Consider the following 25,502-nt stretch of genomic DNA (forward strand, 5'->3'; position numbering starts at 1 on the left):
GAGGTCTGAGGGGGAATGTCGCAGCGGCTGGTGGCGGCGGCCGGCAGCAGGGCTGTGGCGGGGCCGCTCGCCGTGCTGTGGCGGTGCGGCCTTGGCCCACGAGGGGGCAGGACGTTCGGGGCAGGCGTGAGGGCGCTCGGAACCGCTCAGCAGGTGAGCGGAGAGGCGCAGCCCGCCAGTTCCGGGCGGTGGGGGCGGTGGTCGCTCTCGACTCCGCGGTGACGCCATCCACGTGCGACGCCGGCTCGGGGAACGGGTGAGGGAACCAGATGCGCGAACCCGAGCCCCAGAAGCTGAGGCGCGTCGGCGGCGGCCACAGCTCTGGCCGGCTGGCTGGCCCCGGGGCTCCAGCCCTTCCCAGCGGCTGAGGCGGCTGCCGCTGGCCGGAACAGGTCTCCGTGTGCTTTCCTTCCTGTGGCCTCTTAACTCCCTTTTCTTTGAGAGTTCCCTGAGCCTCAGTGCCCTGCCCACTGCCCCTGCATACTTGTTCCCCGCTCCCAAGAGCCGCGTTGAGCGAATTGCGTTCAAGCCTTGTTCCGCTGTGAGCCTACCTTGTCTTCTCGGACTCTCGCTCCGACTGCGAGGTGGTTTCCTCCTGGGCTCAGCGGTGATACCACTTCTGCTCAGTGTCACAGGGTTGTTCTCCGTCATGATACAATTTTGTAAAGTGTTATGTATTTTTTATTCGGACAGCATTCGTCGAGCCCAGTTCTACACTGTAATCATAGCTAACGTTGTGTGAGGGGTTTCATCCTGAGGGCTTTACAGGGACTGTCTCATTTAAGTCTTATACCCGTGCGGCAGGTAGGCGCTGCACTAAACCCTGTTTTATAGGAGAGGAGACGCTAGAGCATAGCTAGTCAGTATCTCCCCTTTTAGATACTTTTGTATCGTATGCCTTCCTCTGGGTTAGATTCGCTAAAGTAGACCATACTTTAAGGTTTATTTTTGTATTGAGCATCCCAGGGGGACAGTGATCACGTTGATTTCTTTCGTGGCGGACTGATGTGGAGCCTCTGGATTCTGGTCAGAGAAAGCTGTCTTGATTTCAGACAGTATTAAAAGAGGAAGAAGGGGGCCCATGCGTTTGTTTTCTGTCCTGTTTCCAGGAGTCAACTTTTCCTTCTTACCTCTTCATTTTGGGCACCGTGCACTGTCAGTTTGATTGTTTTTGGCAATATCAGTGAAAGGAGAGCCTTTCATCTGTGGCCACGGGCCAACTCAGCATTGCAGGGGACTGTTCAAGTTGTTAGCTGGATGGAATGCAGTGATTGAGGGGTGCAACACAGTTGTGTCATGAGGCACTGAATTCCATGGAGCTCAGTGGTTTTAGTTAGGGAGGGAGGAAGTTGAATGATCTTTGAGTTCCTTCCCAGACAAAGCTGTTCCTCTGTGGAGTCTATTAGCCACAGCATCTCATCTGGAACAGATGTGAGCTCTCTTTTGAGGGACTTGAAGGCTTAGACCCGGTGTGGGAAGGCTGGAAATGAAGTCGCAGTTTGCCTTCTGGTTAAAAGAAGTGTGGGAGCAGTCAGTACTCCTCAAGGGGAAGCTTATGTTTTGGATGCTTCTTGCGGTTACGTTTTCATTGACTGAGCTTCCTACATTGTCCATTCCACTCCAGAAGGAGAACCAGACAACAACATGTAGGTAGTGTATTAGGAGATATGAAGGAGAAGGAAACAGAACAGAGGGAGTAGACAGTGAAGAGAAGGGTGGCGGAGGATGAGTGCCACGCTATGAGAGGTGGGGTGATCGACTCCTGAAGGATGTGAGGCTTGAGCAGGAACTGTCAGCAGATTTGCAAGCGCCTGCTGGGGCTGCACCTGTATGCATCTGAGACACAGGCCGGAGTCACCTGATTCGTGACCTGACAAAGAAAGGACAGTGGCACTTTGCCTGTTACGGGAAGACTGCTGTGCACAGCTTCACATGCTGGCTTTGCATATCCAGACACCAATAATGGGTGGTAGATCCCTGTCTTTGCAAGCTGTATCTGACCTACTGTGGTCCCCTAAGCAAATCAAAACACTAAGTCGTGAAATAAAGGAGTGGAATGTTTCTCAAGTTTTGAAGGCCTGAAGATCATACTTTGTCTTTCTAGGGCTGGAGACCTCCTAACACCTCTAGGAGCCCCAGCTCCTTCTCTGGGGAGCTGCTGGGGAAACCCTGGGGGCTGGGCGCTAGAGCACTCATCACATACTACTGGCTCCCAGTCACCTTACCTCAGGCCCTCACCTCCCTCTCCTCACTTCTGTGTTTTCCACCTGGCACGGGAGGGCCTTGAGGAGCAGAGGGGCCCAGGACCATCTTCTTCTGTGAGCCTTTGTCTAGGCCTCCCCTTACGGTGACAACCTTTGTGACATTATGTTCTGGTCCCCTTGCGCGTGGTGACTTGCTGTATGGGGGGAGGGGACACTCATGGAGCAAAGGCTCCAGGAGCCTCATCACCATTTCTGCTGTGTCTCCTTCCTGAGCCCCTTGTTTATGGTTTTCCCAGATTTCAATATTCTCATGGCTTACCTGACTTTTTAGTGCTCTGTGGCCTCTGATAAGGATGTGTGAATGATTGGGCTTATCAGCAAATTAATAATTACTAGGAAATGGAGTTTGCACTGGGGAATAGCTTGCCACCTTGACAGACGACACGGCTGAAATAACACAAGAGTCGTAGTGTATGGATCCAGTTTAATTTTAATAAAATATTGGGAACAATCCAAATCTTTGGTTGGGGTGCTTTTTTTTTTTTTAAACCATTTATGGACCTTTTTAAAAAAGAATTTTGTTTTTAATTGGAGGATAATTGCTTTATAATAATGTGTTGGTTTCTGCCCTGCATCAACATTTAAAAGAGTTTTTTCTTTAAGTATTTATTTGTATTGGCTTTACTGGGTCTTCGTGGCTGTGCGGGGGGGCTACTCTCTAGTTGTGGTGCAAGGGCATCTCATTGCAGTGGCTTCTCTTGTTTCAGAGCATGGGCTCTAGAGCAGGGTCTCAGTAGTTGTCCACAGGCTTATTTGCCCTTTGGCATGTGGAATCTTTCTGGACCAGGGATCAAACCTGTGTCCCCTGCATTGGCAGGTGGACTCTTACCCAGGGGACCACCAGGCAAGTCCTGGTTGAGGTATTTTGGCTGCAGTTAATACTAAGTGACTGTGCTTAGAACTGGTTTTTTACTGTGGTGGCTTCTGTTGTACTCGTTTTTCCTGTGATGGCTTTTGACCTATGATAGTGAGAAACCAAAATTGTCTTTTATCCTGTCTTTAACTGATGTTAAGTATTGTTAGTAGCTTATGGTAATAAAAACTGTCATTTTCCTTTTTGAGAACTCAAGAAAATACAGGGTTTCTCAGGTGGTGCTCCCTGCCAGTACAGGAGACATAAGAGATGTAGGTTCAATCTCTGGGTCAGGAAGATCCCTTAGAGAAGGGAACAGCAACCCACTCCAGTATTCTTGCTTGGAGAATCCCATGGACAGAGGAGCTTGGTGGGCTACAGTTCATAGGGTCATAAAGAATCAGACACAACTGGAGCAGGTTAGCAGGCAGAAAATGTTTGCTTTCCTGACAAAACCACTAACCTGTGGCTGATCAAAGATAAATCGTAATACCCTTTGGTTTTTAAATTTCACATGATTTTACTGTTTGTTTTTAAGAGTTATTAATGTTTGTTTTAATAGCTTCAGGGGCAAAAATTGCCTCAGGTAGGAAGTGATTACTTAGCAGTTTTTTTTGATAGCTGTAGCTATAAAAATTCTTCATGTATTTCTGCACTGAATGTAGTTTCTGTTTCTCCTACTTGAATCATATTTGTTTTTAAAGATTTTTTTTGATGTGGACTGTTTTTAAAGTCTTTTTTGAATTTGTTACAATATTGCTTCTGTAGTTTATATTTTGTGTTTTTTGGCCACAAATCTTAGCTCCCCAACCAGGGATTGAATTCTCACTGCCTGTATTGGAAGGCAAAGTCTGAATACCTGGACCATCAGGGAAGTCACATTGAATCATATTTTTAATGAGATAAAGCAGGTAAAGTCCTCAGGTTTATGTCTCCGCTCGAATCCTGGTCCTTTCAAACCTGGAACTGCCATTGTGAGAAGATGCTGCATCAGAATTTGTGGAAGCTAATTCTGTCTCCCGTTTCAGCGTCTCCAGGGAATCCGCTTTCAGCAGTCGGCTCTGCCGATAAGACTGGCGTCAGTTTCCCAGTGGCTGTGTTCAAAACCACCCAAAGGTACGTGTCTTTCTTCTGCCGTCATTAGCAGCATGAGGTCACAGGACCTGAGTGTGGCTTCCTTGGTTCCCTGTGTTGTGGGGAGCAGGGACAGGGTGCACGACGGTCCAGGAGACCCAGGCCGCCCCTCTTCTAGCTTCTGTATGTATTGAGTCACACCTAGCTCCTCTCCCGTTTCTGGGTCACCTGCCCAATGTCTTTGCAGTGTTAATATATCTGTGAAGGTGGCAAAAGAGAGAAGGTGTTCCAGAAGGAAGTGGTGGGTGAATCTTTGGGGATGCCTGGGAGCAAGCCTTTGTTTATGCACATCTGAGGGTTAAGCTGAGTCTCATGTTTGGAAAGCAGGACAGGGACCTCATGTCTATTGCAGTTAGTTTGGAGCACGTGTGCCCCTTGAGCGCAGGCTGTGGGCTGTGCAGTGGGTCTCTGAGACCCTGTGTGAGGAGGCTTGCAGAGTTCGGACTTGGAGCTGCGTGTCTATTGCACCAGGCTAAAGCCAGGAAGAAAACTGGCTTCTCCCTTACTCCTTTCCTGTTGGACAGTCTGGCTGCTTATGTGAGTGTGGTGCGTGCTTTTAAAGTGCCAGAATCTCATCGTTTTCCCTATGGGTTTGAGAAATTCTTTAAGAGGAGGAGAAGAAACACAGAAATGCAACAGCTCATAAAACAGCTCATAAAAGGAACAATTTGACCAATCAGACTATCAGAGTTTTACATTTGAGAATTTTAAATTTTTTTTAACTTTATTTTTGGTCATGCCACATAGCATATGAAGTCTGGGTTCCCCAACCAGAGATGGAACCTGGGCTTCCTGATGTGGAAGTACAAGATCCTAGCCACTGGACCACCAGGGCAGTCCCACATTTGAGAATTGTTGAAGCATTCATTAATTCTGGGTTAATCGTGGGAGGTGGTGAGCAGGTGGGCCCGTGTGCAGGTGGTCTCAGCACTTCCTTCCCTTCACTGGTTTGTGGACATGGCCTCACTACCTTCCTTTGTCTTCGGGCCTCTGCACCTGCGTAGCTTGTGTGGATCCGAAGCCTCGGCAAACCCATCTTTGAAGTCGTAAGTTTGGTGATGTGGGGGATGTGCAGTGGTGTCTTCCTGCTTGGAGAGCCTGGAGCATCGTGAGAGAAGAGGTGCGCAGAGCTCACTGGGGGATGATTCACTGTGACTGTAGGACTTCGTGTTTTGTCCTTCACGTTTATGCAGATCTTCGCTCTACCCTGTCCTGAGTTTGGTCTTTTCCTGGGGTCTTCTGGCCTTCCGGCCTTTGAGTTTGGTTGTTGCTGTGGTGCCTGTACATCAGGGGCTGCTCTGGCCCCGTTTCTCTGGGAACTCATGTGAGTGTCGTGCTCAGGCCCTGTGTCTGCTGCTGTTGACTGACACAGAAGTGATTTTTGTCTCACGCCTCTGTCTTTCCACCTTTTCTTTTCTCAGGGGAATGATTTTTTTTCTGTTTTGGATTATTTTCCTAAGTTCTTATGGGAAAACATATTCCTTTGTGTTCTCCACTCTCAACTCTTTCCTTCTGGTTTTGCACCAGAGTAACAATCTTGTGTTATTTCCTCTTGTCATTCTGTGTATGCTGAAATGCCTTCTGGATGTTTTAATGGGAGGAATAGTTGATTTAGTTGCCTATGCCCAGCTTTGCAGGATGGTGCAGGCCACCTGACCCTTAGCTTGTACTTGGAGGTAGTGGGAGCTTTAGACCACAGATGGGTGTGTCCCGAGTGAGACCCATCCCCACAGTACATTCTTGGCACCTGATAGAAGGGTGCGGGGGCTCCAGAAGTGTTTTTGGGGGTGCCCTGGTGTGGTTCGAGCTGTTACTACCTTACATACACATGTTAAGAAAGAGGCTTGGGGACTGGGTTCAGTCATCTAGTCTGTGCGTCTCAAATGTTCTGAGGGGTGGTGATGTGAGTGCCAGCCTAAGGAGTTCTCTGGCTGTCCCGAGGCTAGGACTTCATGCTTTCAGTGCCAAGGGATCAGGTTCGGAGAGCTAAGATCCTGAAAGCCATGAGGCTCAGCCCGAAAAAAGCAAACCAAAATGTAATGCCTCCTAGATCTCACCTGGCACACACAGTCACTCTGATTTCAGAAAACGTAAGAAACTGTTGTCAATTTCCCTTCTTGTCTGGAACTGTCTGGGATTGGTGTAGGCTTGCAGTCTCCACTACCCTGGCCCCTGCCCTGATCCCAGGAGGGCACTGCAGGTTTTCCTCTCACCTTGAGAAGCTCTGCCCCTTGCCACATGCAGCGCTTCCTTTACGCTCCCCGTTTATCTCCATAAGGCAGCGGTGTTGGAGAAGTTGTGTTTTGGAAGCGTTCTTCTCTTCTCTGAATCATCTTTCTCTGGGCAGTTTGGTGTGACCATTCCCTGAGGTCAGAGTTTGTTTTCTCTTAGGAACTAGTGAACCAAAGGATGCTGGTCCTGGAGCGGACGGAGGGAAGAGAGGAGGAAAGCGGGATGACTTTGCCTGGTGGAAACGAATGCAGAAGGTTCGTGCGTGTCCATAAGGGCCAATTCCAGACGGCCTGTCACTTTTTTGAGGAAGTAATCACTGAGGGCTTGGGCTTGGGCTTGGGCTTGGGCTACAAACTAATTCAAAGATTCTAAGCAGTGGATTTAATTTCTAAAACTAAGATCTCCATCAGAGTTTTTAAAGACCCAGAGAAGCGATGGTCTCAGGAAGGCCAGCTGCTTTCCCTGAGTGGCCTGGGAGCTGCCGTGGCCTTATACGCCGGCAGATGCTGCGCCCATGGAGACCAGTGGCAGGGAGGGTTCAGGTGGAGGGCTTGGCGACTTCTCCCTTGTCTGTGAAAGGACATTTTTGTGAGAGAGCCTCTCTCAGTGTAACCTATGTTGTGTTCTCCTCCTGCAGGGGAAGGTGCCCTGGGACGACAAGGATCTCCGCAGTCTGGCCGTGCTGGGGGCAGGTGTCGCTGCAGGATTTCTCTACTTCTATTTCCGAGATTCTGGGAAGGAAATCACTTGGAAGCACTTCGTGCAGTATTATCTGGCGAGAGGTCTGGTGAGGGGATTTGCATGCTGCCGGCCTTGGAAGGAGATGGCCTGTCGGCCTTGGGGTGCAGACGTGACTACCCTGCTGCACCCCCACACCTGCCCGCTCCCTGAAACGCTCACTCATTGTGTGTTAGCTCTGGCTTCTCATTTCACTTGGTTCTGTTTGTGAATCTTGACACTGCAGTTGTGACTGTGACTCAGAGCCTTTCTCCTTGAGGGCACCCCTGGCCCACTGCTAGGCCCTGGGACAGTAGGGGCCAGCACTGGGCTCTGAGTCACACCAGTGGAGTCCTCCATCCTCCTCACACTCAGGCTTGAGCGTACACCTTCACAAGCACAGTGGCCTTGCTCCCCGTTGCATGAACAGCGCACTGTTAAGACTTCCTGCTGTGTGGTGACATCCGCAGGGAGTTCTCCTTTGCCCTGGGGTCTGTCCACATTCTGTCCTCAGGGAGGCCCACGGTGATGGTCTCTACGCGGTGGGGGAAGGGCTGCTGCAGCTCCCTCTGCTGGGGACCTGCCCCCAGCAGATGTGGCCTGAGGGGCGGGGGGAGACAGGTGTCCTGTGCTTGTGGTCTGGACTGGTTCCAGAGGTTCCTCGAGGTCTTACGTGGCTGACAATGACATGCTTGTTCTGGAGCACAGCACGGCCCGGAGCACAGAAGTGTAACATGTCCATCCCCCGACTCAAGCCCACCTAATGCAGCCCTGGCCAAATCTGTGGTGCCCGATTGGAAGCTGACGCTCGCCTGGCCTAGCTAGACAAGGACCAGATCCCCTCACATAAGGGGACTTCCACATCAGCTGGGAGAGTCTAGCACCTGAACCTGAGGGCTGCAGCTTGTTCCAGCCCCTCTGAGCTGTCCGAAGAGGTCCCCTGATAAAATCTCAGGATGTCACGGAAATAAGTAATCTTATCTGCAGAGGTCCCTGGCCTGGACTGGTTGTTCTTTTGTGAAAGGCTTGTTTAGGAACAAAAAACTGTAACAAAACCTCAGTAGTGGTCTTCATTTTATTCAGTTCTTTACTTATTGGCTGCCTGGTGGGGCATGCTGGATCCAGTTCCCCACCCAGGGATGGAATCTGCTCTCCTGCGCTAGAGGCTCTCAGTCCTAACCACCGCACCGCTAGGGAAGTCCCTGCAGTCTTTGTTTCAAGCAGCATTGTTTTTTCTGCTCACAAATGTTACATGAAATAAAAGTATAAAGCAGGAAGTCACCGTCTGTGCCCACCCAGGGGCCTTTTTCTGTGACCCTGTTGGCCACAGTCTGAAGGCGAGGCTGCTCACCCTTCTGTGCCCTCTGTCCCGTTGCACACTGGCAGTGAGCATTGCGGTGGGGAGGCATGAGGAGTCAGCTGGCAGGAGTCTCGCAGGGCCAGGAGGACATGCCGCACCCTTGTCTCATGAATGGGCCTGGCTGGCTGGGACTCTTCATGTTGGCGGAAGAGAAACCAAGGGGCAGTCGCCCGGAGTCCTGTCTGCCGTGGTTTCTGGAGTCGTGTTGGGTGGCGGTGAAGTTCCACACTCAGGATCGTGTCCTCACTGTGCAGTCCTGAGTGTTGCTGTGTTTTCCAGAAGGAGCTTAGTCGTGGTTAATGAGGTGGTGACAGCAGGCCATGTCTGAAGCTCCCCAGAGGGTGTGTGGCTTCCAGGCGGTGGGCTGTAACTGGATGGACTGAGTGTTACTACGAGTGTCAGTACAAGATTTTCATTTGTGTTCCTTTTGGATTTTTTTTGTTTTGGGAGTTTTTTGTTTTGTTTTTTTGGCCATGCTGCACATTTTGTGGGGGCTCAGCTTCCCAACCCAACCAGGGATTGAACTGGAGCCTAAAACTTATTTTAGGATCCTAACCAGCAGGGAACTCCCCTCCTTTTGGAGTTTTAAGCCAGTTTGAAGGCTTAGTGCTCAGATGTGCCACATTTTAATTCCTCTTCTTGAATCGGTTCCTGTTTATTGCCATAATCTCAGGCTAGAATTGTCCATGTTGGTAGGAAGACAGAGCCGAAACTGTCCTGCAGAGTGTGAGCTGCGCTGGGACAGGTGCCACCCGTGCGTGTGGAGCTTGACTGAGACCGAGGCCCAGGGTACTGTTCTGGTCCTGACTGGCTGTCTGTCTTCTAGGTGGATCGGCTGGAAGTGGTGAATAAGCAGTTCGTGCGTGTTATTCCTGCCCCTGGGACATCACTTGAGGTGAGGGCTGGGGTCAAGGCCAATGTTCCACGTGTAGGTTTCAGTGTCAGCGTAAGGTGTAGTTTTCTGGGATTTCCCTGGTGGTCAAGTGGTTAGTACCAGATGCCCTCACGGCCGCAGCTTGTGGAACTAAGATCCCACAAGCTGTGTGACCTGAAAAAGAATCCGCGATAGTTTTCTGTTTTATTGGAGAAGTGCCTCTCCTGGCTTCCTTTTCCAGTACCCACCTGTGCCCATGTACCTGTAGAGAATAGTCTTCCACGTAGCATAGGACTCTCATGAAGCTGTAACCACGCTTCAGTTTTGCCCAGTACCATGGACAGTCACCAGCTGAGATCTGAGAGGAGAGACTAAAATGACAGATAGGGGACAGAGGCAGACTCAGCCATTGATAGATACTTATACTTTGACCTCAAACCCAAGCCTGTGGTTTGGGGCCAGGACAGGAGGCCCATCAGAGCCGCTCAGGGCTTTGCTGTGAGAGAAGCTGGGGAGCGGGTGGTGGCCATGGGGGGCAGACCCCTACATTGCTTGGCACCTTGGTTTCTGCAGAAGTATGCGTGGTTCAGCATTGGCAGTGTGGACACCTTCGAGCGCAACCTGGAGACCGCCCAATGGGAGCTAGGCATCGAGCCCCCCAACCAGACAGCAGTGGTCTACACCACCGAGAGTGATGGGTGAGCGGATGTGGTCGGGCCTGGTGCTGGACACACAGCGCTTCCTACTGAACTTGTTCAGGCATGTTGTAGGTGTCTTCTGGTAGTCAGTGTCTGTGGTAAAGACAAGTTTGTTAGCTGTGTTTTTACTGGGGAAAGAATTGGTGGGGAAATGTTTAGCTTGGTAGCCTGAGGGCTGTGGTGTGGCAGCAGGGCAGAACTAGCTGGGAGGAGGCCATGCTGGGTCAGGGGGTTTCTGAAGACAGGCCACAGCTACCCTGCCCTGCCCACAGGGGAAATCAGGCAGACAGATGCTCGTGGACAGGACCCTTTACAGTGGGTGAGGCCGTGTGTCCATACGGACAGTGCTCGCTTTTGTGTAGCAGAGCCAGGTCTTCTGTTCACAGCCTGTCTCTCAAGGGAATGTGACAGATGGTTTTCTTGGCCTTTCTAGGACTTTCTTGCGAAGCCTGGTGCCCACCCTTCTCCTGATTGGCATCTTCCTCTATGCCATGAGGAGGGGTCCGATGGGGGCTGGGCGTGGTGGGCGAGGAGGGGGCCTCTTCGGCATTGGTGAGACAATAGCCAAGATCATCAAGGATGACATCGGTGTGCGGTTTGCAGACGTGGCTGGTTGCGAAGAAGCCAAGCTGGAGATCATGGAGTTTGTGAATTTCCTGAAGAACCCCAAACAGTACCAGGACCTTGGGGCCAAAATTCCAAAGGTACTGACTTGAGAGAGCACACGGTGGTACCTGAGCCAGAACCAAGCAGCTTCTGGTAATGATTCTGTGTTTTATTAATCGTATCGGAAAGTGGAAATAGCATTTGCAGAGTCAAAAAAAGAATCCTCTTACCTGATAACAGCTGTAAACAGTGCACACCCACCTGTGTTTATTTCACCTGCAAGCACAAATGCCCGTGCTTTGTTTAGAAAACAGGCCTTCCTTTGAGTATGACACCAGCAATTAGATTCTCTGTTCAGTATCCTGCACAAAGCACTATAGTTGTTTGTTTTTTTTTTTTAGTGGAAAGTTTGCATTTTTTTGTTTAAATTTATTTTAGGGTTTACTGGGTCTTCATTGCTGTGTGCAGGCTTTCTCTAGTTGCAGAGAGTGGGGGCCGCTGTCTAGTTCTGGTGAAAGGGCTTCTCACTGTGGTGGCTTCTTTTGTGCTCTAGGGTGCACGAGCTTCAGTAGTTGTGGCACACGGGCTTACTTGCTCCTTGGCTGTGGGATCTTCCCTGACCAGGGATTGAACCTTTGTTGCCTGCTTTGGCAGGCAGATGCTTTACCACTGTGCCACCAGGAAAGCCTTTGTCTGTAGTTTTGTTTCTCTAAATTGAACTGAGAACTTCAAAGCAGTTCTAAGCACAGAATCATGTATTCTTATCACATTTTCTTACTATTTCAGTTTTTTGTCTGTTCAGTTTGACAGCATCTTTTTCTTTAATAATTTTCCTTGATTGATTTATTATGTAACAGTTTCAGCTTCGTTTTTGATGAAGCGACTTTCTATTCTATTATTTATTGTTAAAGTATATAATTAAAGCAAGTGCAGGGAATTCCCTGATCCAGAGGTTAGGACACCACACTTTCACGGCCGGGGCCCAGATACAGTTCCTGGTTGGGGAACTGAGATCCTACAAGCTGTTTGGTGTAGCCAGAAAACCCAAGAAAACAAAGAACCAAGTACAAACTGCCGTGAACGGGTCTGGGATCAGCTGCCTGTCAGATAACCCACGACCCAGCAGTGGGACAGGTGTGCAGTGTGGACGTGGGTCGAGGTTCTGCACACAGGAAGTGACACTGTGGAGATTGTGGCCACTGGCTTTCCCTGCAGGTGCCTCTGGGTGTCATGGATGTTCAGGGGCCCTAGCAGTAGCTGAACCCCTTCCCAGAAAGGTCTGCATCTCACGTGGAAGAGGCTCACAGACCACGCCCTCCCCCGCCCACCCCCACCCAAGGCATCTCTGGGCTCTAGATCAGGCCACAAGGTCTCTAGGGTGGAGACTCAGTGCACTGACTTTCCTGATAACCCTGTGTGCTTCCATGAGACTGTTCTGAACAGCAGAGAACGTGACTGACCTCTGGAGATTAGGGAGCAGGAGGCCTGTGCTTCTCTTTGACCACCTGGTAAGGTTGGCTGGAAAACCGGGGTGTGGTGGGCCCAGGGGTCCCCTGGTCCCGTGGCCCGCTGCCTTGTGGAGGCCCTTTGTGAGTCCATGGTTATGGGGCCCTGGGGCCCTGGCGCCTTGTGAGTTTTGAGGCTCCTTCATCCTCCCTGCCTTGATATGTTTTGTTTTTATTTTTACAGACTTAGAAAAAAAGAACTTTTTTGTTTCTTTTGAAATAAGTAGATGTTAACCCATACTGTCAACTAGAAATGAAGTAGTGTGGCCCCCCCTTTAAGTCCCTCCTCACTAAAGGAATACCTAGGTGTGTTACTGGGTGTGAATTTCAGCCTTGAGTCAGCCTAGAGCAAGGCAGGTTGCAGACAGTACCGCACACAGGTGCCACTGTCAGACCTGCTGGACAGAATCATAGGAGCGAGTATGGGGAGGGCCTCTTGCTCATCCTGGTGCGAGTTGGCGTGTTTCATAGAGCAATTTGACAGTAACTGTTAAAGTAAACATTGGATCGCGAGATCCATTGAGTCCTGCCCTGGGAGCGTCACTTGAAGAAGTAACCTGCTTGGTTGGGCTGGGGCTTTGGGGGGTTTCCTCTACCTGCAGCATTTGAACTTTTCATGGTGAATGTGTGTTCGTTTTACAAGCAGGAAGTTTCAAACGGAAGGCACACCTCGGCTGAAAGCGTGGAGTAGGCCAAGGAGTCAGTGGAACGAGATCTCCTCGGCCCGTCTCTCCCCTTTCAGAACCAGGTGTCGCCTTTCTGTTTCAGGGAGCCCTGCTCACAGGTCCTCCCGGTACCGGCAAGACGCTTCTTGCCAAGGCAACCGCGGGGGAGGCTGGTGTTCCCTTCATCACCGTGAATGGGTCTGAGTTCCTGGAGATGTTTGTTGGTGTTGGCCCAGCTCGGGTAGGTAGAGGCACCCTTGTCCTTGCCCTGGCCTTCGGGTGGGACCCTGGGGATGGGCGCAGGGCACAGCATAGATGTAAAGACGACCTTGCAGGCAGACAGCAGCCGAGATGGGAGTCAAGCCCCAGAGGTGGGGCCTCAGCCCAGGGAACTTAGTCCTGTCCTGGCTCCAGTGATGGAGCACAACTGTGTGTGGACCCCTGTTTCAGGTTCGTGACATGTTCGCAATGGCCCGGAAAAACGCTCCCTGTATCTTGTTTGTGGACGAGATTGATGCAATTGGCCGGAAGCGTGGCCGCGGGCAGTTCGGAGCCCAGAGTGAGCAGGAGAACACCCTGAACCAGCTGCTTGTGGAGATGGACGGTGAGCGGGCTTGCTCTCTGGGCAGAACTCTCTGGGCGAGACCCCCGCTCACTCAGTCTGAGGAAGGGTATCCTCAGGCCCCACGGTGCGGGGAGCTCCCTCTGAGCTCAGCGGCTAGATGAGGGCTGATGCCCGGGCTGCGTCCTTGCTGCCTCTGTCCTGCTGCCTCCTGCTCCAGAACCCTTTCTCCACCTCGGGACTCCTGTTCAGGCAGGGTCTGGTCCAGGTGACAGCTGTGGGCCTGCTACTGCCTCTTGGGGAAGGTCCGGTCTGGGGTGATAGCCATGGGCCTGCTGTAGCCTCTTGGGGAGGGTCTGGGTGTTTGTGCCAGGTTCGAATTTGGAGAAGCTTTGACTGAACCTTTGGCAGGTCCTGTGCTCACTTAGCTTTGTAGCTGAGTCAGGGTACCCAACGTGACCCCGGGTTGATCACTTGCTGGGAGGAATCCATGGGTCCTTGGATTCATAATCATAGTTGCCTGCCGGGCCAGGATATGGGAGAATCATGGGAAGCAGGTGCCTGGGCCGGGAAGGCGGCCACAGCCTCCAGAGCTCTCTGCCCACTGAGTCTGGGTCGCAGCTTCTTCCTGGCAGCCAGTTGGGTGACACTCAGGAGTGTTGTCGACCAGGACAGGGTTTCCCCTGCGGCTGGTCACATGTCAGTCTTTAACCAGCATGGGTCACAACCCCAGCCTCCCAGGAGGAAATATCATCTACTCAGATGACTGAGGCACGCAGGGCCCCTCCCTGAATCCCAGGTCCTGGGGTGGCCGAGGGCCCCAGCAGACCTTTCTGAGGACGAGTGCTGGTGAGTCAGGCTCTCACTCTGCTGGGTACCACCATCCTCTCCCCACTGCATCTCCCCTGCTCTCACCTAGCCTGGCTCCCTGGGCCCAGCAAGCTGTCCAGGACCTGGGTGGAGGGGTCCATGTGGCTCCTGCAGCTCGCTGTGTGGTGTGAGAGGTTGGCAGGGATCCATACCAAATTAAGATAGGAGTGTACACCCTGAGACTGGGCCATGGGGCTCCCAGTTGGCTGAGGAAGGTCGGGTTACAGCCAGAGCCATCGTTCCCTGCCTGTGACAGCTCCCTGGGTGGGCAGTGGTCCCGGAAAGTGGGGGCCAGGCGTGCAGGGGAGAGGAGACAGCTGCTGGCCAGGTCCTGCTTGGGCTCACCTGCTTCTCTCATGTCCAGGATTCAACTCTACCACGAATGTCGTTGTGCTGGCCGGCACCAACCGCCCTGACGTCCTTGACCCAGCCCTGATGCGGCCGGGCCGCTTCGACCGTCAGATTTACATTGGTGAGCTGAGGGCTGAAAGTTTGGTTTGATCATTCGTTATGTATTTGGAGGAGGTTTTGAGGTGCCCTAAAGCAGCTAACCCCACTTGTGAAACAGTGGAGGTGTGGGACTGGGCCCTACTTTGGGACGAACAGGTATAGCTGGGGTGCGGAAAAGGTCATAGTAGTCCATGCAGCTGAGAGTGAGGTGACAGTGTTGGGTCCTTCAGCTTTTCTTTTTCTTGCACTGTTTACGAGAGAAGCATTCACCCTGGCCTTTCCCGCCTGTGAGCAGGTCCTAGAAATTTAGGACCTAACTCATTCCTGCCCAGGTCCCCAGCTGCCAGAGCAGCCATCCTGGGGATTGAATTGTGCGGACTAGAGGCCCCGCGGTGAGGAAGGGAGAGCTGAATGGATGTGACCTGTGGGTCGTTTCTGCCACAGGGAGCTCTGGCCCTGGTCGGGTAGTCGAGTGTGCAGTGCAGACATGCAGGGGAGGGTCCTCCTGGCCCTGGTGAAGCGGCTGTGGGTGATCCCGCCCTGGCCACCTGTGCCTCTCTCTCTCAGGCCCCCCGGACATCAAAGGCAGGTCGTCTATCTTCAGGGTCCACCTGCGTCCACTCAAGTTGGACGAGAGCCTCAGCAAGGATGCCCTGGCGAAGAAGCTTGCGGCCCTCACTCCAGGCTTCACAGGTGCGTGATGGAGGCGGGCGGCTTCCCTGGGGCTGGCCGTGTCATCAGCAGGTGGTGTCTGGTTGTGCTATTTGGTCTTGAAAGTGCGCCCTTGTCTTCAGGACTGTGAATCTGGTGGGCACACCCGAGGCCCCAAAGCTGGCTTTTGTCGGCTTTCGCTGTGCCCCCCCGCCCCCGCCCACCGCCCCGGGTACGTAATGTGGTGATGATGGGGATAAGGCCCCATCCTCTTGGTATGCTGCTCAGGGAAGAAGTCCTGGTCCACCCTTCCCACATTGTGTAAGAGATCTGAGTCTGCACATCCAGGAAGTGGGATAAAGCACGAGATGCCCACACTGAGACAGTATCATAGACCAAAGGGTAGGAGCTGACTTCTCTTGGAAATGGAGGCCAGGAGGCAGTAGGTCAGGCAGAACTATTCTTCTGTAGTAAAGGAGAAATTAAGGCATCCCGTATAAAGGACAGGTGTGTAAAACCATAATCACATATCTGTGTTAATGGGCACACAGTGTAGAAAGATGTAACCTGTGAAGGTGAGAGGGGCTGTATAGGAGCAGAACCTTTGAACATTGTGAAGCTGGATCCTCAGCTTCACGTGGAGCTGCCAGGGGATGGAAGAGCCACACAGCCTGTAAGAACAAAGTGGCTTACACTTCCCCAGTGTGGAGCTTCTGAGGGCAGACGTGAACCATCAGGATAAAAGTGAGAGGCCAGGTGTGGGCCTATGCATCTCGGTCAGTTGTTTTGTCAAGGATGTGAAGACCATCCAGTGGAGAAAGAATAGCCTGTTTGACCAAGTATTCACAAGCAAAAGGATATAACTGGACGTTAGACCACATATAGCAGTCAACTCAGAGTAGTAAGAGACCTAAGCAGTGGAGCAAGAACTGTAAAAGGTCTTAAAATCTTTAGGACCTTGGATTTGGCAATGGTTTCTTAAAGCACAGGCTGCAAGTGAGAAAACAAAATAGAATTCCTCAAAACTGAAATATTTTGTGCATCGAGAGACATTATCGATGTGATGAAAAGAGCCCACAGAAAGGAGAATGTTTGGAAATTATGCACCTGGTAGGGTCTAGAATCTACAATATATAAAGAACCCAATTTAAAAATGGGAAAAGGGTTTGAATAGACATTTCTCCAAAGTATGTAGATGGCCAGAAACCATGTGAGAAGGTGGTCATGGTATTAGTTATTAGGAAAATGCATATCAAAACCGCAGTTTGACACCACCTCATGCCCACCAGGATGGCCATAAAAGACGGAGGGTTGGCAGGGATGTAAGGAGACGAGCACGCTCACATGTTGCTGGTGGGGATGTGAAGTAGTGTGGCTGTGGTAAGTTGGCCTGGTGCTTCTAGAAGTAAATACAGTTAGCATATGACCCCCAGTTCCACTCCTACATAAGAGAATTGAAAACATTTGTCTGCATAAAGGCTTGCACATGGATGTTCACAGTGGCATTACTCATAATAGCTAAACAGTGGAGACCACCCCAGTGTCCAGCAGGCCGTCACCAGTAGCTGTGTGTATGGTGGGCGGAACCTGTAGATAGAGCTGGCCGTGTTACATGAGTGACTCGAGTGTCTGTGGAATCTGGTGTCTCCTGTGGCTGCCTCAGGCCAGATGGAACCTTACTCAGCCATGAAAAGGAATGAAATATCAGGACACGCTCCTGACAGTGGATGAACGGAAAAACACTGTGCCGTGTGAGAGGAGCACACACAAAAGACCATACTGTGTGATTGCACTTCCGTGAGACTTCGGGAATGGGCATGTCTAGAGACATAGAAGGTAGAGTTGTGTTTGGCTAAGCCTGGGTACAGGATCTAGCCCCAGACAACACCTTCGTGATGGGGATGTCTGAGATGAGATGACAGCAGTTGTCGCACATCTTGATGAAATTACTGACAGTCTTTGAAATGTATACGTTTTTAAATGGATAGATTTTATGTTAAATGAATCACACCTCAGGAAATCACTGAGCCAAAAAACTGGCTGAAAGCAGCAGTGACTGACAGAGCAGGTCCTGTTTCCTTCACGCCCTTGACCTGTTTTAGCTCTGGCTCCAGTAGCGGAGTCCCTGTGACAGCCTGCCCCGGGCCCCTGACGGACGGTTTCTTCTTCTCCGGGTCAGGTGCTGATATTTCTAATGTTTGCAACGAAGCCGCCCTGATCGCCGCCCGCCACCTGAACCCCTCTGTTGGGGAGAAGCACTTCGAGCAGGCCATCGAGAGGGTCATTGGAGGTAAGCTGGGCGAGTGAGTGAGGTAAGCTGGGTGAGTTTCCACCCTGGGGCCCCAGGCTCACTTCAGGGTACTCCCCTGGGCAGCTCTCCAGACCTAGATCTGGGACGTGGGACCTGCCAGCAGCCCTCCTGCTCTTCCTGGAGCAACGTTCAGAATCTCAGAGAATTGTAACCTCCAGGGTCCCTGCCGGACCTTGTAGGTCCAGGTGCCCGCTGTGCCCTAGAGGACAGCCTGCTGGGAAGTTTACCAGGGTCCCCAGTGGCCAGCGTATCCAGAGGAGGTACAGGCTTCAGCCTGAGGAGTCAAGGTCTCGGAGTGCCATCCTGGGGACAGAGGTCAGGAAGGTGTCCGTGTGGCCAGCAGCCATCCACGACCCCATCTCATAGCTGTGAGCACCAGCCCATCTAGATGGCAGGCAGCCAGAGCTGCTTTGTCTGGTTCACTTTGTATTGAGGTGTGACACGTATGCAGGCATGTAGTATCAGGAGCCCAAGGCAGTTGCCACAGCTGTTTGGGGCTGTCATGGGCCATGCTGAGCTGAGCTGCCGTGGAACTGACTCACACTAGTTGTCTGTGCCTCTCCATGCCCCGTTCTCTGCCTGTGACTGGGTGTACAGGGTGTAGAGAACACTCCTGTCTCCCTGCTTTGGTTTCAATACCAGTTGAGCCACAGAGTAGCTAACACTGCTGCCTAAGAACAGTTTTCCCTGAGCATATGTTGCTTGCATGGGAAGTGGAGTGGGGTGCGGGATGTCTGCAGAGCAGAAGGCAGCTTAGCGTCTGGTTTGCAGGGACAGACCCCTGTGGGCCTGAGCAGTGTGTATGGAGCCGACAGGCTGCAGGTCTGCTCTGATCAGCCCCCTGAACGCCAGAGTGGGGGCTAGGTTCCCACCTCTTTGCTGGCGTTCCTCCTGTGCCTCTCACCAGGAGTGTAACTTGCAGGCCTTGAGAAGAAGACACAGGTCCTGCAGCCCGGCGAGAAGATGACGGTGGCCTACCACGAGGCTGGCCATGCGGTGGTGGGCTGGTTCCTGGAACACGCAGACCCCCTGCTCAAGGTCAGTCCAGCCCCTTACACATCTCCTGTGGGTTCAGGGCCCACTCCCGCCCCGGGGCCCATGTGTGCACAGTGTGTTGCGGGTGTCAGCCCTTTCACTTTTGAAGAGATGGAACCATCTATAATGTGTCCTTGAAGGGTGGGTGGGAGGGCAGGGGCGGGGTGCTGGTTCCAGGAGGGCTCTGGATCTGGCCAGCTGATACCTGGAGGTTCCTGGTTGAACTCACCTCACTGCAAGCTTCTCCCCGAAGGCAGGCTCCTCCACAGCTTCCTGGGGACTGCGGGACAGAGGGTGTTTCTGAGTTCACCCTCAGGGTGACCCCCTGTGAGCCCCAGGGTCCAGGGTCTCCCATTCTCCCACACTCTTGTGGAGATGGGTGGTGGTCAGGGGCCCTGGGGATGACAGGGCACCTTGCTGTGTCTGGCAGGTGTCCATCGTCCCCCGGGGCAAGGGACTTGGCTATGCCCAGTGCCTGCCCAGGGAGCAGTACCTGTACACACGGGAGCAGCTCTTTGACCGCATGTGCGCCATGCTGGGCGGCCGCGTGGCTGAGCAGCTGTTCTTCGGGCGGGTCACCACGGGGGCCCAGGACGACCTGAGGAAGGTCACCCAGAGCGCCTATGCCCAGGTAGACCAGCAGCCTTGGGGGGTGGGGGGTCGGGGTCTCTGCACCGGGCTGACCCCGCACTCGCCTCCTGCAGATCGTGCAGTTCGGGATGAGCGAGAAGTTGGGCCAGGTGTCCTTCGATCTCCCACGGCCAGGCGAGGCACTGGTGGAGAAGCCGTTCAGCGAGGCCACGGCCCAGCTCATAGATGAGGAGGTGCGGCGGCTCATTGGCTCCGCGCATGCGCGTACCCTGGACCTGCTCACACGCTGCCGCGAGCAGGTGGACAAGGCAAGTGGGCGGCCAGACCCTGGGCGCGGGCGGGGCTCTGCAGGCCGGGTGGCTGGCTGACAGCTGCTGGGTATGCAGGTGGGCAGGCGGCTGCTGGAGAAGGAGGTGCTGGAGCGGGCCGACATGGTGGAGCTGCTTGGGCCACGGCCGTTTGCTGAGAAGATCACCTACGAGGAGCTTGTGGAAGGCACGGGCGGCCTGGAGGAGGACACGGCCCTTCCCGAGGGTCTGCAGGGCTGGCGTGGGGAGCCCGCTGCAGGAGAGCCCAGCCTAGTGCCTCCGCCTGGAGAGCAGCCTCCAGAACCCCCAGGAAGCAAATTAAAGCACATGTAACTGGAAGCAATGGCATCCCACTCCAGTACTCTTGCCTGGAAAATCCCACAGATGGAGGAGCCTGGTGGGCTGCAGTCCATGGGGTTGCTAAGTCGGACACGACTGAGTGACTCCACTTTCACTTTTCACTTTCATGCATTGGAGAAGGAAATGGCAACCCACTCCAGTGTTCTTGCCTGGAGAATCCCAGGGACGGGGGAGCCTGGTGCGCTGCCGTCTATGGGGTCCCATAGATCGGACACGACTGAAGCGACTTAGCAGCAGCAGCAGCAACCTGCAAACAGCTGTCTTCCAATCAGGGTCTTTGAAGACCATGGGCTTCCTGCTCCTTGCAGGCACCCTCCCACCGAGGGGGGCTGGGACCTGGTCAGTGCAAGTGCCCTCACCTGCCCCAGGGAAAGAAGGCCCAGTTCAGAAGCCCTCACAGGTGGTGAGGTTCAGCAGAAGTGTGTAAGCCCAGAATCTAGGGAATGGCAGTTTGGGTATTGGAAAGCTAGCTGGTCCTCACGGATGGAGCTCAGCACTCCCACAGGCTTGTGGCCGGGGTTGGAGGACGGCTTAGGGGTCTGAACCTGAGAGGGAGGGGTTGCCCTTTTCTCAGGGTGGGGCCTTGTTGCTGGCATGTCTCTGGGAAGCTGTTCCTGGTGGCCTGGTTTTGTTAGAATCCAGAAGGTGACTCTGGGCTACTCCTTGGGACAGGACAACCCCTAGGGGTGCAGCTAAGCTCTTGGGCTGAGGCCAGCAGTTGTCTGGTTAGACCTGGAGTGAGACTAGGGCCCGGTCCCAGGGAGCTGGGGTTAGTGGAAATGGCCCCACAGGTTCCCAGCACACAGCCAGGGGGCCAGAGTCATCAGAGTTGTGATGGTAGCAGCAGTTCCTGCCTTGAGGGGATGGGGGGACAGGCATTCTGGGCTGACAGTGGGTGAAGGGGTGGCACCCCATGTGTCCCCCTGTTGCCAGCCCAGCCCACACACACGGCCTTGGGGATGAAATTTTCCACATCGGTTGGTATGTTTGCCTCAAAAATAGAATTTCCAACTTGGGACAAACACTTTCAACTTTGCTCTTTGTAGAACATGTATTGTTGATTTTGTTGTCTCTGGGGCTTGCCCTGTATTGCAGCCTTCACCATTTAGCCTCTGTGTTGAACTGCTGGGGACCCTGCAGGGGCCTGTTCTGGGACCTTCTGATGGAGGTAGGATGCTCCCTCATCGCAGGAAAGCCCCATGTTGTCCCAAGCCTGGGGTGCTGCCCCTCCCCAGGTCCAGGGCACACTCCTGGTGATAGTGCCCCTGCGTGTGTGCCCTGTCCGCTCACCCCCTCCTGTCTCCTCAGCTCCGTTCATCTGGCTGAGCAGCTGGGCTGAGGCCTGGCTGAGAGTGTCTGCTCAGGGAGGCTCCACCCTGTGGGAGGAATTGCCTGCTCTCTTCTTACTTTTCTGCTCACAGACTGGCCCTCCCTGCTGGCTGCCTCCCCAGATCTTGCCCTGGGCTGGGAGGAGCCTTTTGGGGCTGCCTCTTCCAGCTTGGGCTTGTGGGAACAGAGCCAAATGCTAGCCCCCAGTGTGTCACAGTGGAGCCCCCAGATGCTTCAGCTGGGGGAGGACCAGAGCACAGAGCTCCTGGAGGTTCCTAGAGCAGCCAGCCCCCTACCCCTGCACAGCCCTCACCCCTGAGCTCTGGTGTCAGCTGGAAAGGAAGACACTGATCCGTGAGACTGAGGACAGAGTGATGTTTTAATTGCGCTTTTTCGAAACGAGGTCACGGAAGCTGCAGCAGGAAGGACGAGTGCTAGAGGGAAGACCCTAGGGTGGGTGGGGTGTGGCTGCTTTCTATTAAGACTCTTGGTTGTATCTGGAAATCACCCCCGTGTAGCAGTGTCGCCCCAGTGCTGGTGCAGAGGCGACCGTTTCCTGGCAGGGTGTGCCCAAGGCTTCCACAGAGGAGCCTTTTTTCCTTCCCCAGAAATGTCTCAGTGAAGGAGGGGTCAGGACAGGTGGCCTTGGGGACAGAAAGCAGACTGGACTTGCTGTCAGACTGGAAGCTGGTCCTGTCCTCAGCACATAAGCAGCATTGGGAGCAGTCAAGCCTGGCATCTCTGAATTGAGGTTCGGGGGGTGTACCCAGGTGCCCTCATGTCCCCACCCCCTCAGACTGCTGCACCCCAGACTGGGATGCTAGCCAGGGACACAGACGTACACGTGTGTGTGCATGTGTGCCTGGTGGGCTGTGGGGACTGGGTAAGCCCTGCCTGCCCTGCTGTCTGAGGCCATCTTGATGGACTTGGCATTCCGCGCTTAGGAAGATGGGTCTGGCTGACAGGGAGGGAGGAGGACGAGCAAGTTGTTGGGGTTGTCTGGCGCTGACAGTGTTCCTGGGCAGCAGCAGGGAGCAGTGGGGAATCAGAGGTGATCTGGGGGACTCACTCCCCTATCCAATCCCTGGCTGGACAGCAGACTCCTGTGGGCTGGAGTTCGGCATGGCGGTTCATCCCCTTTCACCGGTAGTTCCCCACTCACCCTGGCCCCACCCAGGATTCTGGTGGCAGATGATAACACTGTTCCTGCAGACAAGTCTCCTCTCATCCCTGGGCCTTGTCCCTGATCCAGGGACCAGGAAGGAGCTGATATAAGGCCACTGGGCTGTGCTTATGCTGAAGTGCCTTGAGACCCCAGCCCAGAGCCGCAGTGGGGAGGGTGGGCAGTGTCCACGTGGCCACAGCTGTCCGGATGTGCCCCATCTTGGCCCCGGGCCAGCCGGCCTAGTCCTCCTTGGGCCTCTCCACAGTAAGAATCGTGTCCACAATGGCAGGCTGTCGCTCAGGGTCACCAAAGGATTGCTTCTCACGGTTCTGCTCTGCCCTAGTGCGCGTCCAGGAGGGTGAGCGCAGACAGCCGGCTCGGGGCAGCGGGTGTAGGCCTGGTGGGAACATGGGCTGGATCAATGTGGTGGACCAGTCACTCTGTATCTTCTGCCTGGCCTGTTTGTGCCTCCAGCATGGTGTCCGGCCACACCTTGGGCCCCCTTGCAGTGTGTGCATATGGGTCTGGGTGCAGCCTGGGCACTGGCTTTCCTGATGCTCCCAGAAGGGTCCCCATGCAGCCAAGGTCCCACCCTGGGTGTGAGCCTGGCCTGGAGCTGGTGTGGGTGGGGAGTAGGGAGGGGAGGAAGGTCTCTGGGCCCCCACACTCCAGTGGCTTGCATGCCATTTCTTTGGTCAGTGGGGTCCAGTGCTTCCTGGGAACTGAGCTGAGGAGCAGCCAGGTTTGGTGAATGCCACCCCTTTTGTGTTCTGCCTTTTAATTAAATCTGCATAGTGAATTCTCCTCCTGGGGGGCCTGTGGCTGTGGTCTTTTGCTGTTATTTGAAAGCCGAAATTGAGGGGCAGACAATTCCTTAAAGTCAGCACAAAGGTATGTAAAGTGCAGAAGCAGTGAGTGGAATGGTGCCATGTTGACAAACATGCATTAGAAAGGAAATAATTTTCCAGACCAGGTCTTCAGGGGGCAGTGCTGGGTGGTCTCAGGCCACGGGGCCTCCCCACAACACCCTCAGAGCCCAGTGGCAATCCCACCTGCATGCGAGTCGCTGGCCATGTTCTCGTCATCCGAGTCTGCAAAGACCTCGGCCAGCTCCTGGTCAGACATGTCGGTCAGCTCGGTGAGGTCCAGGAGGTCGAAGTGCACCTCCAGGGAGGAGACACTGCTCAGCGGCTCTGGGGGCAGAGGGATACGTTAGTGGGCCTGGTGATGGCCAGTGTGGGGGAGCAAGGTGGGGTCAACCCATTCCTGGCACCTGCTCCCTGGGGCACAGTGGGGCCCAGAGACCCGTCCCTGGTCCCAGGGGACTCGTGGTGCATGATGGGTGGGTGGGCAGTACTTACGCCGCCTTTCCGTGACCTGCAGGAGCCCTGGTGCTGGTATTGGGATGCCCAACAACTCCTCCTCAGCCACAGGAGACTGGCCACTGGTCCCTGTGACAGGGATGGGGGCACTGAGGGCAGCCTGTGGCACGTCGACCTCCTTAACTAAGCCTGCAACAGAGAGGGCGTTACCCGGGAGGGGCTGGAGTCTTCACCTCCACTGCCAGGACGCAGGCTGGGAGGACCTGAGAACCTGGCCCATGGGGCTAGCCCTCAAGGTTCAGGTAGTGACGGGAGTGGTCCTGGGTCAGGAAGGACAGGGCACTGGGGGCTTCTCTGAGAAAGCTGACTCCCTGGCTCCTCGTTCTCTGGTTTCCAGATCCTCTGCCCTCATTACTTGAATGGGAATCACCGCTGGTCTTGCAGGGACCCTTGCTGGTTCTGTCAGAGCCCCCAAGACCCCAGTACTGTTACCTGTCTACTTTTGGTCCCACTAGGGTTTACTAAAGAAGACTGTCTTTCAGCTGAAGACGAAGAAGCTCTATACGGTCAGCAAAAATTAGACCAGGATCTGACTGTGGCTCAGATCATGAACTCTTTATTCCAAGAAGAGTCTGGAGAGTCTTTTGGACAGCAAGGAGATCAAACCAGTCAATCCTTAAGGGAATCAGTCCTGAATATTCATTGGAAGGACTGATGCTGAAGCTCCAATACTCTGGCCACCTGATGGGAAGAACTGACTCATTTGAAAAGACCGTGATGCTGGGAAAGATTGAAGGCGGGAAGGGAAGGGGATGACAGAGGATGAGATGGTTGGATGGCATCACTGACTCGATGGACATGAGTTTGAGCAAGCTCTGGGAATTGGTGATGGACAGGGAAGCCTGGCGTGCTGCAGTCCATGGGGTTGCAAAGAGTTGGACACAACTGAGTGACTGAACTGAGGGTCTAGTGGATGGTAATACATTTGCTTTAATCCAGCCTGGCCCTAGCTCATGTGTCTGTCCTATGTTGTGTTTGAACTCAAAATAACACATTCTCATAGTGAAAGTTACTAGACGGGGCACGTGGCAGACCCATTCCCCACCAATCTCACAACTGGGGATGTTCCCCCAGGGATTTTTTCTGCTCGAATTTTGTTTTCATGTAACAGCTTGTCTCTGTCAAGTGAGAGCCGAGGCCCCTTGGGGATCTGCTTGGTGGGCACTACCACTCAGAGGTGGGGCTTCCACCCCAAGGAGGGCCGTGTCCATCCACAGCTCACCCATTCCTCCCTTCCAGAGTGTTCTAGTGTCCCTCCCACAAGAGCCAGGGTCCCAGTCGTCTGTCAGGCATGTGCCCTGAGGCAGCTGGACCCCTCGGCTACCCTGAGACGCCTCTCCACAGTGACCTGCCCTCAGCTGAGGGACCCCCCAGCTGAACAGGTGCCCAGTACAGAGTGCGGAGTCCCTCCATCAGCAGTGGGGCCTTGCCTATCCGGCGGGCGAGTTTGGAGAGTGGGGTGTGGATGAGGCCACAGGAGCAGCTGCCAAAGAGGATCAGGGGGGCCCAGCACCAACAGCTGCCTTTGAGGGGTGGGCCTGTGCAGCCAGCAGCCTTGACGTGCCTGGCAGGCCACGTCA

General features: G+C 53.8%; 2 protein-coding genes across 10 annotated transcripts in view; one reads left to right on the plus strand and one right to left on the minus strand.

Moving 5' to 3' along the window:
* On the plus strand, positions 1-24,860 carry LOC101113264 (AFG3-like protein 1). Of its 4 annotated transcripts, none has more exons than XM_027977792.2 (16): positions 1-153; positions 4,146-4,233; positions 6,643-6,737; positions 7,121-7,270; positions 9,387-9,455; positions 10,008-10,132; positions 10,566-10,836; positions 13,012-13,149; positions 13,359-13,512; positions 14,705-14,812; positions 15,358-15,483; positions 17,621-17,731; positions 18,675-18,790; positions 19,218-19,418; positions 19,492-19,686; positions 19,765-24,860. In XM_027977792.2, the coding sequence occupies exons 1-16, from the start codon at positions 16-18 to the stop codon at positions 20,017-20,019; spliced, it is 2,340 nt and encodes a 779-aa protein (XP_027833593.1). In that variant the 5' UTR covers positions 1-15; the 3' UTR covers positions 20,020-24,860. The 4 variants fall into 4 exon arrangements, with proteins under 4 accessions (XP_027833593.1, XP_042087494.1, XP_042087495.1 ...); XM_042231560.1 differs by having other exon boundaries at positions 7,121-7,171; XM_042231561.2 differs by lacking the exons at positions 1-153; positions 4,146-4,233 and adding an exon at positions 5,269-5,371.
* Positions 21,737-25,502, minus strand: part of DBNDD1 (dysbindin domain containing 1) — an 8,448-nt gene continuing 4,682 nt past the window's right edge. For all 6 annotated transcript variants that reach the window (XM_042231568.2, XM_004014963.6, XM_012189692.5 and 3 more), the window contains 3 exons: positions 23,902-24,051; positions 23,593-23,733; positions 21,737-22,937 (listed from right to left, as the gene is read on the minus strand). In XM_042231568.2, coding sequence (XP_042087502.1) covers positions 22,780-22,937; positions 23,593-23,733; positions 23,902-24,051 — 449 coding nt within the window. In that variant the 3' untranslated portion in view covers positions 21,737-22,779. The remainder of the gene's footprint in view (positions 22,938-23,592; positions 23,734-23,901; positions 24,052-25,502) is intronic.

The sequence above is a fragment of the Ovis aries genome, chromosome 14, assembly GCF_016772045.2.
Source record: "Ovis aries strain OAR_USU_Benz2616 breed Rambouillet chromosome 14, ARS-UI_Ramb_v3.0, whole genome shotgun sequence".
Taxonomy (NCBI): Eukaryota; Metazoa; Chordata; class Mammalia; order Artiodactyla; family Bovidae; genus Ovis; species Ovis aries.

Coding starts and splice junctions, on each gene's coding strand:
- LOC101113264 (XM_027977792.2), top strand. CDS start 16: ATGTCGCAGCGGCTGGTGGCGGCGGCCGGCAGCAGGGCTGTGGCGGGG. Junction 10,837..13,011: donor TTGGGGCCAAAATTCCAAAG/GTACTGACTTGA, acceptor TTTCTGTTTCAG/GGAGCCCTGCTCACAGGTCC. Junction 19,419..19,491: donor CCCAGAGCGCCTATGCCCAG/GTAGACCAGCAG, acceptor CGCCTCCTGCAG/ATCGTGCAGTTCGGGATGAG.